Source organism: Etheostoma cragini, chromosome 16 (assembly GCF_013103735.1).
Source record: "Etheostoma cragini isolate CJK2018 chromosome 16, CSU_Ecrag_1.0, whole genome shotgun sequence".
In the NCBI taxonomy this organism is placed as follows: Eukaryota; Metazoa; Chordata; class Actinopteri; order Perciformes; family Percidae; genus Etheostoma; species Etheostoma cragini.
Window position 1 is genome coordinate 12,221,351 of NC_048422.1, and position 13,395 is coordinate 12,234,745.

The window sequence follows — 13,395 nt, forward strand, 5'->3', positions numbered from 1 at the left end:
CACACACACACACACACACACACACACACACACACACACACACAACTATATATTACTAGAGATGGCAGGAGGTACAGAGCTTTTGGTTCCTTATTGTGTGTGTGTGTGTGTGCCTGTACACGTGTGTGTGTGCAGCATAATATAATGATGTGTCTCTTAAAAGCCATGCAGACTGCAGCTAGACAGCTCATTATAGGCTGAAACACACAGGCAGGTGTTTCAAGGATAACACAGTGTGATTTTCACTGGCCCATTTCACATACAGACACACACACACACACATACACACACGCAGGCAAACATACCGGCAGAGAGATGTCAGGAGGGGTGGGGCTCTGTCTCCAGAGACCTGAGTGAGTGACATCATTGAGTTGAGGACGCCTCACCATGGCAACGCTGTGAGAGCCCCTGACAGCATCCAAAATTCTGACACTGCATTTAGTTGGGTCTGCACCACTGCAGTGAAGCATGACACAAGCGAGGGATATAGCCAGAGAAGGAGAGACATATGCAACATAAAAAGTGAAAAAATACTGTATGCACCATCATGTCTGCACGACACATACACTAAATCCGATGATGCCAGAAATCACTCTGCTAATCTGCCTCTTGAATGCATGCTAGTGGGTCACAGGCAGAGAGAAAAGGCCGATAGATCAGGAGCTACAAGACACAGGAAGGATTCATTAACTGCAGTGACTCCTGTTAATGTAATCTCAAACTATCTAGCTCTGGATTAGACAGATTACACAGCAGGGACACAAATAATCTCATAAGAGGGACCCTGTGCTTTCCTTCCCTCAATCCACTGTAATACTATATGCCAAAACAATCACAACATACAGCATGTTACATCTGGCTGCTGCGCCACACACCCACGCGTTCCAAAAATGCACAATGGGGGAAAAACATGATGGATGCAGAGTTTAAAGCCCGTATGGTCAGCTTTAGCTATGAGATCAGCAATAAAATTAGGGTGTTAGGGGTGTTATTCCCACTCAGACAGGTCATAATGAAAATGTATTGTGCCGTAAACTCTATTAGCTAAAAGCCATTCCCTAAAATTACACTTTTATAAAACATGCACTTTTTATTTCACACCACCTAATCCTTTTAAACAAGTATTTTGATTGGCCCAAGTGAAAAGAATCCCGCTAAAATTGAGCACCTCCTGTCATAGTTTTTGGGCAAAATACATTGCTAAATGCTCTAGCTTGTGTTTCCTCATGTCAGTTTGCATGCTCAGATGAATAAAGTTAAGTCAAACCGACATCAAACGGCTGCTGTGGGGAGCTAAGACATTATCTCAAAACAACGGAGTCACCAGAACTGAATCATACCATCTGAATTGTCTTTATCATCTCTGGAAATGTTTGATAGAGAAAAATACATTGTGCCCTGCACTATGATATAACACTCAAGGGTAGATGTTCTGGTGCCTCAGTAACTTGCTCTTCTTCCTTACTTTTTTTCCAGCAACTAAGAAGAGCTACGTTGTGAAAGGAGCAGACAAATGTTTGACAAAAACAACACTTCTGAATCTCTTAGTGACCTAAATATGATGGATTCACAATCATTCAATTGTCTGAATCCCACATCATTTCACTGAGAATACAATACAATGACATACAGTAGTGAGACCAATCAGTCCACAGTCTAGACTGTGTACCATACTACATCGTCAGACGGGAGTTAACATAAGAAAGTAAAGGTCCCTAATGTGTTAAAGTCTGTTGTTGTTGTTACATATTTCATTTTTGAAATAAATGTGACAATTTAATAAACATATTCATTGAGCTGCAGCTTTCACTGCTCAATATCATTTTAGATGTTTTAAATACAATAGACTGAAAACTCCACAGACAGGTTGAAAGAAAAATGATGATAACTTTGCCCCATTTTGTGCCTTTGGGAAGACTAAAGAGAGTCTCATTCTTGCTTTAGTGTCTTTGTACACTTCATTACCCTGACTCATCTGTCTTGTTCTTTTTCTTTCCTTGCTTCATTCTCACCCGTATTGCTTCCCTTTTAATCCTTTTATATATCTTCCTTTATATTCTCTACATGCACGTTATGTTTGTCAGACAATGTCTGCACAGGTACTTGTTCCACCATCTCCTTCATTTTCTTTTACTTTTATCCATTCATTGAACCCATACTTTCTTTTTCAGCATTCCCTCAACTCCCTCTCTTAACGCTCTACCTGATCCAACCTTTTTTCTCATCATGCTCCTCCCCTCAGCTCTCCCTCCTCCTTATCCCAACCTCTCATCACTAGCCTAACCTCCTCCTTTCATCCTCCTCCTATCCCGTCTTTCCCCTCCCTTCTCTCCTCTGTCCTTCCCTTCTCCTCCACGGCCATCCTGTCCTTCCACACCTCTATCTCTCTACATCTCATCCCCTGCTTGGAGGTGGACTTCAGTTAAATATTAATTAGTAAGCTCCATCCCGCAGGCTGATAGGGAACACAATGAAGAATCCCTGCCCGTGCCTGCAAGCGTCCCACTAATGAAAGGAGAGTGTGTGTGTGTGTGTCAAACAGAGATAGAAAGAGAGAGAACATAGACAGTGAGAGAGTGTGTGTTTGTGAGACTAAAATGTGTGAGTGAGAGATGAAAAGAAACACACCGAGGGCAGATCAAGATTATACATTATGTGCACACATATCTTTATGTGTGCACACGTGCGTTTCTTAAAACAAAGGCCGAGCTCCGTTGGGGGTTAGTGGGGTTCAGCTAATGATCTGTGTATGTCTGATTGTCATCAGTGTTTTTTCACAGGGTGGACCCTATTCACCGACTGGTTAATCCGTATCGAACCACCAGATGTGTGTTTCAAAGGCCGTTTGAACCATCAATCTGTGATAATGATGCAGCAAGAGAAAGAGGCCTGCTGGAAAACGCTGTGTTCTCACACACGTGTAGAAGAATATGAATTTAGGTGTGAAATAGCGCAATTAAAAACCCTCTGTCCTGCTATAATCACATTAAAATGACTTACACAAATATGTTGCTGTAGCAACTAGACACATCTTTAGTGTGAATAAAGCAGTGTGTAATAAGGTTTTAGAGAGATCGATGTGCCATTATTCTCAGTCTTGTGTACTGCTTAGCGGCATTACCATGCGGACCTTGAAGGGGATGGACAAAATAACAAATACTTGAGAATAACACAAGCCTGTAGTAAATATCAGAGCTTTTGCTCTGGGAACGCTCAGGGGTGATTAAACTCAACGGCTATTATTGAGGCTGCAGTTTGTGAAGTGAATATTTTATCCAATAAGGTGTGCTTGTGACCTCCGGGCGTCTTTACTAAAGCAATTTCCATGTATTTTGCATGTGGTCATAAGATTTTTGAGACTTGTCTCTTCACCGCGTCACATATTCTTTCAGCTTATTATGACTGAAGTACCAGGAGTTCAAGCAGCAACCACTGCACTGTACAGTAAATAATAATTACAAAAGAAAGTTAGACGAGCCGTTTAAAAGTTGTAAACCAATTAGCAAAGTGTGTTTGCAGATAGTCAGCATTTTTTGCCCAACCAGTGGCATGGCTTGAGGAATGTAAATGTGTAAGTTTTCACTTAGGGACATATTTTAACATATTACCTCAGTAGATCAATTGTCATACATTTTGTTACAGACATTCATGGTCCCCAAAGGATTAAGCCTACCTTGATCCCTGACTTTTCCTCAAGCCCACCATAATTTTGAAGTGCTATTTAGCAAATGTTAGCTTGCTAACACTAACGGATCAGATGACAAACATGGTAACCATTAACTGCTAGAGTTATCATTATTGGCTTGAATTGCTGGTCTTCTGCAAACACTGTAAAATATGTAAATCAATGGAAAACATTGTGGGTTTCACCAAACTAATTTTTACTGCAGGGTACTGTACTGTATTGCATTTTAAGGTGTGTGTTATTTAGTCCAAGCTAAATGTATGGCTATATATTTGGGTCCTTTTTTCTTTGCTGACCAAAATAAACTGATACATGGAAACAATCTAAAATTTAAACACAGTGCATGGACTGTGAGTGTGTGCAGACATGGCTGTACTCTGATTCTCTGTCAGTCTATTTGCACGGTGAAGGAATAGTAACTGGAGACATTTTTTAGGGGTGCATCACTGAGGGCCAGCCCCGACAGTTTACACCCCTTCTCATTTACAGAGGCACCATATTAATTTAATGAATCTAAAAAAGGGACACGCTCGCACGCACGCACACACACACACACACACACACACACACACACACACACACGCACACACACGCACACACGCACACACACGCACACGCGTACATGCACCCACAGGGCACGGCCTCATTTTAATCAGACGGCACACAGACAGATTTTAAAAATTCAAACCATTCGCATAATCAAACATGCAGTAATGCACAGATACACAGCTGAGCCCCTTCACACACACAGAAATGTTTTTAGAGCAGCAGCGTGACTCTAGTGCCAGACGTATGTTAATAAACCTCAAATGATCCCACACGTTTCACCTCCTGCCCCTCCCGTCACAGTAGCACCAAACCTCTAAATCAGTAGACAAAGCAGGGCTGGGCTGCAGGCGAAAATAAACGCAGACAGTTACAGAGCCACACACATACACAGTATTTCAAAACAAGCTCAAATTTAGACAGAAAGTGAACATTGTGATTAGATCCATAATAACACAACATCATCCGGCATCTTTAACTACCAACCTCAGCCGTTTTAAAACTGCTTTTACGTCTTTCACTGAAAGTCACAAAAAAACAAAATCGCGCAGATATTGCTTGACCAGCGATGAGTCCACATAAAAAATGAATGATGATGGATATTTTATGATAAAGCCTAAAAGATGAAACACTCATCCTGAATGCTTTGGGGCGTCTCTTACTGATTGCTTATTTTCTTTGCGCATCCCTCAGATCAGATTGGTTTGTCTATCTTTCTCTCTGTCTCACTTTGTCTGGTTTTTGTTTTATGTATGTGTGATCACTGCGTGTGCCTATGTGAATAAATAAGTGTACACGTGTGTGAGCGTGCACATGTGAAAAACAGGAGAGGACTCCGGCCTGTTCTTACCCATTATAACAGGGAACACTGAGGCCAACTCCTGATTTAAACATCAGCTGTCATAAATGTTTCAGGGAAATGGAAGACGTTTGCTGGCAGCTTTCAGAGAGTGGGTGGGGGTGGGGGGGGGGGGGGGGGGGGGGGGGGGGGGGGGGGGGGGGGGGGGGCTGTTACAGTGTTTGAGAGCAAGACTAGGAAACTAATTTGGGTGACAAAACGTGGGTTTAAAGCAGAAACCAATGATTCTCCTTACTTCTTGCGTTTTCATCCGATACTGCATGCATAGAATATGAAAAGTCATTCTTATTTAAAAAGCTTATTTAAAGTTTTTTTTTTTTTTAATTGAAAAACTTCAGAACCCAAAAAAAGGCGTCATTTTTTTCTTGTCAGCATAAGAGTACCACTAATGGTATTAAGTGCATGGGCGTCCTGGTGGCCTACATTATCAAGCTGGGTCACCTTGGCTTTAATAAAGACCAAGTCACTAACATCATAAAAAATGTATACACTTTAATAAAATAAACATTAACCTTCAGCAGAAAATAATGGAGACACTATTTTGGACAGAGACGTTTAGGCCTTCGAAATAAACTGACGATGAAGCGAGATTTGTCACCTCTGAGTGGCTTACTGCTTTGGCTGTACTAATACTAAACACCTCAATGTATTTTATAAATGTTTTCTTTTTCTATTAAAGTTTTGTTTAAATCAGTTATGTTCATAAACACAGCAACAAAGCAAGCCTTCTGTTTCTTAATTCTCAAAAAAAGGCAGATTTTCCATCTCTTATCCATACACTTATGCCGAGTCAAAATAACCGACTGGGCCTTGAATGTATGTTTGAGCCAAGCAGAGTGATTTATTTACATGCTGTTCTGCCTTAAACATTAAACTCCTAACAAGGCTGGCAGTGTGGTGGGATTTAAATATAGTCAATGTGTTGTGGTCAGAGGAAGTTGGACATATTTGTTTTACAAAAAGGAATACAGATCAGGGTCATAGGAGAAGGCTTTTACCACCCGTCTGGGATGGAAAATCAATAAGAAATCTGATCTCAGGAACTCAACAGTTCAACTCTTCTCTTTTTCTTTCTTCTTCTTCTTCTTAAGCTTCACTTCCATGACTATCACTTGCCACTTGTTACACTCAGTTTAAAGTCCCATGTCTGTATCAATGCGTGTTTGTGTTATATAGGATGCATGGATCCTAACATCCAGCTTCACATGCTCTCTGATCTATGAAGAGATTACAACTCCAGCGTATGGCCCCACCTACTGGCTGCAGCACACACTGCTCGCTAGCTGCACATTGCTGACATTAGCACAGCTTCCCTCCAAATTCAATTAGCTAAATGGCAGACTGTATTAGGCTAAATGCAGAGTGAGCCTGCTGAAATGAGCAAAACTGTTGAAGACTAAGAGATAATAATCAGCCACAATTACATCTGAAAGCTTGCATTAAAAAAAGAATCTAGTTTATTATAATGGAAGCGAAGAGAAAACGGCCTTGCATGTTCAGGCTAAACCTAGAAATCCTATCCACTGGCATCTCAGGCATTACGTTTGTGTGCATGGGTGTACTGTAACTGACAGAAACCTTGAAATATTTCTGTGGGATAATATTCAAGTGCATGCACACACCCACAAGTACACACAGTTTGACAGAGCAGACTTACCTGCACATATTCCGCCTGGCTCTTTGTTGGCTCCATGTGGCTGAAAAAACAGAAAGAGAAAAAAAGAGATGAAAGAGAGAAAATTCAGGAAATTTATAACAGAAAATGGCTGTACACGTCTGAGGAATTGTGCACGCATGTGTATCAGCACACATGTACACACACCTCTGTGTTTGATCTGGTCTTGTAACAAGTGCAGTGCATGTTACCACGAACAAAAAACATGCCTGTATTCCCATGACCCACTTCCACAGTGGCCTCTCCAGTGAGTAAAATGATGTTGCAGACAAGCTTCATAGAAAATGGATAGATAACAATCCCCACTGAGCTTCTAAGGTTGCTGAATATGAAGCTGGCCTCTCAGATCCTTAGGGCGCCATAACTCTCACTTTCACACTCACGATGAATCCGAATCATGTGTCGAAACCCCCCGCTAAGCTGCAGTCTTGGGAGCCATACTGTGGGTACTGAGCTAAAGGGGCAATTACACTCCCAGACAAGTTTTAGATCAATCAGCACAGTTGCACAACGGGTCTCCTAGGGCCCAGAGCAAAGCCGTGTTACACATGACCACAGAGAGGCCAGATCAAAGGGTCCCATCGTGGCAACGGCTGGGGAATTTTAATAGGTCACACGGCAGAGGAGCTCTACATTCCTTTCCTAGGCTGCTCCTGTGCTTAGACGAAAGAAAAATATTTGCATTGAACACATCGACAGTTATCAAGTGACAAATGTGACTGAGCTTTAACTACTAAAACATACCATTCATGCATAAGGCTTTGAAAACAAACAGCACATCATATCTACAGTATAGAAAGAATATCATTGAGCACTGCAGTAGAGCTGAGGTCAATGTCAACTAGTCTCGCATTGTCAGGCCTACCTCCATAACCCTGAGGAGGAGCGCTGTGGAGGTACTTATGACACATAATATGTCCTATTATTATACTCTGTGATATCATACTTGACTTTTATTTACTAGTAATACTTCTGTCTACCCTTGACTTTTCAAGCAGCAACAACATCTGACTCAAGGATGTAAGAACAGAAGTGGTGATATGTTGTACAGATTGTAAAACTGTCTGAGAGAAACTTTTGATCTTGGGCTAGCTAATTAAAATTGACTTTGACTAGGGTTAGAGAGTGCTGCTTTAGAGTATTTTGGCAATGAACAATGAATGATTGGGTTTCTGAAATATCCCAGAAGAGTAAAAAATGACCAACACAATGTAACACGAGTCTAAGGTTGCTTGTTATATCTGTCCACCACCAATCTATATAGTTGAGTAATGTCACATATGACAGAGGAAAGCGTCAAATCCTTAAGAAGCAGAAACCTGCATATCATTTGCCATTTTTTGATTAAAGGTTCCATTACATGGTGCTCTTTAGATGCTTTTATATAGACCTAGGTATAGTGGGCCCCTAAGACTGTATCTGAAGTCTCTTTTATACAGACCTTAGTGGTCCCCTAAGACTGTATCTGAAGTCTCTTTTATATAGACCTTAGTGGTCCCCGAAGACTGTGTCTGAAGTCTCTGTCCCAAAATTAAGCCTTGGTGCAGAAGCCACTATAGCCAGTCCCACGATGAGCTTTTGTTGACCAACTGCCACTTTGCTCGTTTGAAAGCCATGATGTCTCTCTCTTTCTCATGGGCGGGCAAAATTCTCTTGGCAGGCAAAGCAGAGAAAGGGGAGGTAACCTTGCTCCTTCTGACCTCACAAGGGGCAAGATTCCAGATCGGCCCATCTGAGCTTTCATTTTCTCAAAGGCAGAGCAGGATACTCAGGGCTCGGTTTACACCTGTCGCCATTGCTAGCTGCCGGGGGACCATAGGCAGGCTGGAGGAAAGCATAGTAATGTTAAAAAAAAACTCATAAAGTGAAATTCTAATGCCGTGGGACCTTCACAAACTGACTGAACAATTAATCTGCTGCTTAATATTTAATGTTGATCATTAAAAGACTAATTAATTCAACTTTGGTTAAACGTATGTTTACATTGGGGGTAGGCTACCACTGTTCGTCCCCTTTTCGAATTAGTGCCAAGGGAGTTATCATGCACAGGCAAGGCCGAAGAACGAAACTCAAAACTCTGCCAGCTGAGCAGCTATGACAGTAAAAGTGGTTTACCAAAGCAGCCAAAGTTAGGTAAAGTAAAGAGCTGCACTTTCAACAGAATAATAACATAGAGGCAAATTAACAGCCAAGCTGAGAGACTTGTGATTTAGGAATGAACAGACAGACAGCTCTTTGATGTGCCCGCACTGAATATGCACCACACCACCATACAGCCATATTTCCCACGGTCTCTAGGCTGAACTAATGGGCTGATGCTGCACGCTCACACATGCATGCCAGTGAAACTGCAGCCACGCATGCACGCACACTCACAGTCACAGACATGAACGCAGTGCAAAATCCCAGTGTAAGATGGTACACGCACTATCATGCATGGGATATTGGAGGCAGCAGGGAGACCTTGGCATGTCACAAACTGCGAGGAGACGCAATCTGGTAGAAATTACAGAACATTTCTCCTCAAACTGTTCATCAAAGTTCTGACTTTGTTGACAAATCCACTACACCATGAGTGCACAAAAGCTTATCCATGTCGCCTCCTGAGTGTCAATGCAAAATGCAAAAAAACAGCCTGCAGTTTTCCAGCAGCGTCTGACCAATAAACGGAGTCGATATAACCCGCTGTCTTTAAAAAGGGAAGTCATTAATCCTGTTACCATCTCACCTCAACCCCATCACCTTAGGTAAGTCCTGTCCACAGAAAAGTCAGCACAAAGTGTGAACTACCCAACTTTCCCTGTGGCTCCACGCGCAGTTTTAACCGATTTGCGCCCCCTGGAGATTACATAGAGCATATGCCATTTTTAGTGGCCCAAGGTTAAAATAAAAAAAATGCTTCAGCTGCCATATTAACACACAGTTCCTTTTTCCTTTTTCAGTGCAGGAAATCACTTAAGTAAAGGTACCAAAATAACAATGTACAAATACTCCATTAGTAACAGACTTTTCTCCATTCTCCACAATTCTAAAAGTACATTATTATTAGAAAAATCCACTCAGTAGAATTAAAAATTAGTCATTTTCTGCTGAACAAAAATACCTCTCTAAAATTACTAATCTTGTATGATTATTAAGTAAATATTAATTAATTAAAATTATAGATATGAAACCATGTATATGGAAAAAAAAGCTGTGTAGTCAGGGCCTGTTGCCAGCTTTTTTTGTAAGTATTCACAATCAAAATGGCTTAGAACCACCAGTTTAAACTTTAATAATTTGTTGTATGTTTTAAACTGGACACGCGCAAGATAAAATGAAATAATCAATGCAATACAAGGAAAATAAACTATCTTTAAGTAAAGAACTTAAGTGAATGTACTTAGTTCATTTCCTGCACTGATTTTGAAACAAGGACTCGGCTCAGGTCAGGGCCCCAAGATCAAGCAGGAGCCACCCTAAGGCCTTTAACATGCCAGTTAATGCTGGGCTTTAGTGTTGCATACTCTCATTTTTCAATGAACCCCCACAAACCAGTTGACCAATCAGTAACCTTTCCTACTTCAATTACTTTACTGTTGAAAAAAAAGAAAAAAGCCCCAAAAATATACTGTTCACATTAAGAAAAAAAGGAATGAAACAAATCACCAGTAAATTCTGTCAGAGTTTTGATTTTGTTTGTCCGCTCCTCCGGTCAGCTGTCTGCACTCTGCCTCCTCCTTAGGTTCAGATACCGGCCTGTTCTCCAACCCTTCATTCTCAACGATCTGATCATTCCCCCGGCTGGGTGGAGGGGATGACGTCTCCTCAGGGTTTAAGTCTGCACCTGCCTGGGTGATGCTCTCTGGATGGAGTGCAGCACTTGGGCCACCAGATGGGGACACTGCAGAGATGGTGTTTGTGACATCAGTTTCACCTGGGGGTTCAGGGTGGGTCTTAGGATCAGTGAGAGAGTCTTTGCCGAGCCCAATGTCAGCTTTAGCTCCAGCAACTTTAGATCTGGTGGCTGTGAGCCTGGGGGGGGCACAGTCTTGGTCCCGCAAAGGTCTCTGGCTTTCACTTCTGCTGATGCTGCTCTTGTCTTTACTCTTCTTACTGCTGCTGGAGCCTTCTAGAGAAGCAGGGGTATCAGAAATGAATATAACGTTTGTCATGGTGAAAACTGTTGTCCTTCTTTATTATCAGAAGTTCTGCTGCTTTACCTTTATTGTCCTTGTCTTTCCTCCTCATCAGTAGCCTTGGCAGCGTACCCATGTGTGTGTAGCTCTCACTGGAGCGAATGTAGCTAGCAGAGCGAGGACGCATGGCATCCATGTCGTCCATCGTTGTCTCAACAACCGGAGCCAGGATTGCCTTGCCATCTCCAGGTACACTTCCTGCTCCACACTTGGACTGAGAGGTCTTGGAGTCAGATTTTTCAGTGGAGCGGCGAAAGGAGAGGTTGGTGAGGCTACCAAACCACTTGAAACCTTGACAGAGCAACAGTTAGAAAAGAAGAAATGCTTATTATATTTTAACAAGTATATGACGTGGGTATTTGTTCACCCACCAGCCAACCAATTCATTCCCATGCAACCTCTCAGTTAGATTTTCTTTTTCCGTCAGGAGGGAAAAAGTAGCTAAAGAAGCTTAGCTGTGTTAATTTAAGCTAAACGCTATCTTTTTTAATTGATAATGGATCAAATGAGAATGTGAAAGATGCAGTTGAACCAACAGGGAATTATCACTTCTGCAGTTCCCCTCATCAAGCATTTTTGTGTCTTTTAGCTTATTATTTTGGTTTTCTGACTCACAAATTCTGTCATTTCCAACCAGCGAATACGTTGACATATCTTGTGAACTGTTTTTCAACAATTTGCAAAGACTAACAGGAATCTAAAAGTAAAGCATACAGTATGTAGTATAGATAATGGACATTTGTGTGTGTGTGTGTGAGTGTGTGTGTGTGTGTGTGTATGTGCGTATTTTGTGCGCTTGGTTGTCTCTTTGTGTCAATGTCAGTAGGCATCCAAGTGTTCTGCTATTTATATAAAACACATGCTGTATTTAATTAAAATCATATTGTATATATGAATAAAACACAATACACACTGTATATGTATCAAAACAGGTCTCTAAAACAGCCTCTATGTATTATAGTACACGTCAGTGTCTGATGGATATTCAACAATAGTTTGTGAAACTGCGGTTTTATAATGTTTGTTAACACATGAACAAATTGCAGCTGCTCTACACACAAATACACACACAAACACACACACACAAACACACACACACACACACACACACACAAACACAAACAATACTCACTCAGTTTCCTTATGCTCATGTTGTGGCTGCTTGTGGATATGAGATCAGCTGCAGGTAGGTGTCAGATGGATCATCTGAAAGAAGAGGCAGTAGTCTACAACAGGAAAAAGGAAAACAGATATGGGAGGATAACTTGTTGGGGCCGACCAACCTTGGCATGAACCACAGTTCCTCTCTGTGGCTGAGATACTGCACAGTTTTTATGAGTGACAGAGACAAAACTGAGAGATGAGAGGCAACAACTGGGGCAGTGCAGAGCGTGACACTTCCTGTATAAAGCTGAGAGGACCAATGGCAAGAGGATATGAAAAGATGAGATGACAAGGCTTAAAAGAATAAGATAAGACTATAAATATATGAAACACGTGAGGGTGCTCTGTTAGGCCAGAATGAAAATAGGTTGATACAGCACATATACTGTACAAATACAGTATATTTTTTACATACTGTACATCAAAATATATCTATATATAATATATATATGGAGAGAGAGAGAGAGAGCGAGAGAGAGGGAGAGAGGGGTGTAGGACATTCTTCAGTGCACCCAGAATTTGAACTTGATTTCCGTGAGTTTGGGTGAAAGACACACCAGATAGTTATGCATTAGTGTTATGTTCATTTTTCTTGTCCTTTCACATCAGGCAGACGTTGGTTTGAATGCAGCCAGGGATGATACCAAATATATCAGACTGCATTTTGGTTCTATGTGTTTAAAATGGTGCAAAATACGTCTCGAAAAAATCCAGTTTGATGGAACAGTGCAGTTATAAAAATGTGAGTCTTGGGTAAACATATTTAAGGAGATCGGAATAAGGTTAAATACTGCAACATTTGATGAGAAAGAGCTTCATAAGTGTTTTTGAGAGACCTACTCATATCCAGTGTAGGGTCTTCACCAGCAAAATGACAACATGTGCAGTTTGTTTATTTTTTAGTGATAAGTAACCTTGCTGTTTGAATTAATGTCTGGTTCACGAGTACAGGCAGAATGTTATGAATTTTAAACAATCAGGGTTAGCATCCTGTTTCTTACCAGCAGTCAAGGTTGGTTTCCTATAACCGTGACCACAGCCATAACTTGACTCTTCCCTCACTTTGCATACATCTTAAATTCCACAAAAGACTTTGCATAGATAAATCCTCTAAAGTCAGGTTAGTTTTTTGGTTTATTTATGTGTTTATATATAATGTTTATCTGTTTTCCCCTTTCTTCAAAGACACTGAAAAATAATTAATTATAAAATAATTTCACATTAATAATGATTTATTTAAAAAAAAGCCTTCTAATAGGAAAGTAACTTGTTATGTTGGAATCTTTCT

General features: G+C 41.0%; 1 protein-coding gene across 3 annotated transcripts in view; it reads right to left on the reverse strand.

The window, feature by feature from the left end:
* sh2d3ca (SH2 domain containing 3Ca) overlaps positions 1-12,313 on the reverse strand; it is a 47,166-nt gene extending 34,853 nt beyond the window's left edge. Inside the window, exons 1-4 of one of the 3 annotated variants that reach the window (XM_034896460.1) lie at positions 12,076-12,094; positions 10,968-11,234; positions 10,414-10,876; positions 6,748-6,787 (exon numbers count right to left, since the gene is read on the reverse strand). In XM_034896460.1, coding sequence (XP_034752351.1) covers positions 6,748-6,787; positions 10,414-10,876; positions 10,968-11,234; positions 12,076-12,094 — 789 coding nt within the window. Of the gene's footprint in view, positions 1-6,747; positions 6,788-9,493; positions 9,580-10,413; positions 10,877-10,967; positions 11,235-12,075 lie in introns of those variants that run through there. The other 2 variants (XM_034896461.1, XM_034896462.1) reach the window with 2 other exon arrangements.
* Positions 12,314-13,395: the final 1,082 nt, after the last annotated feature.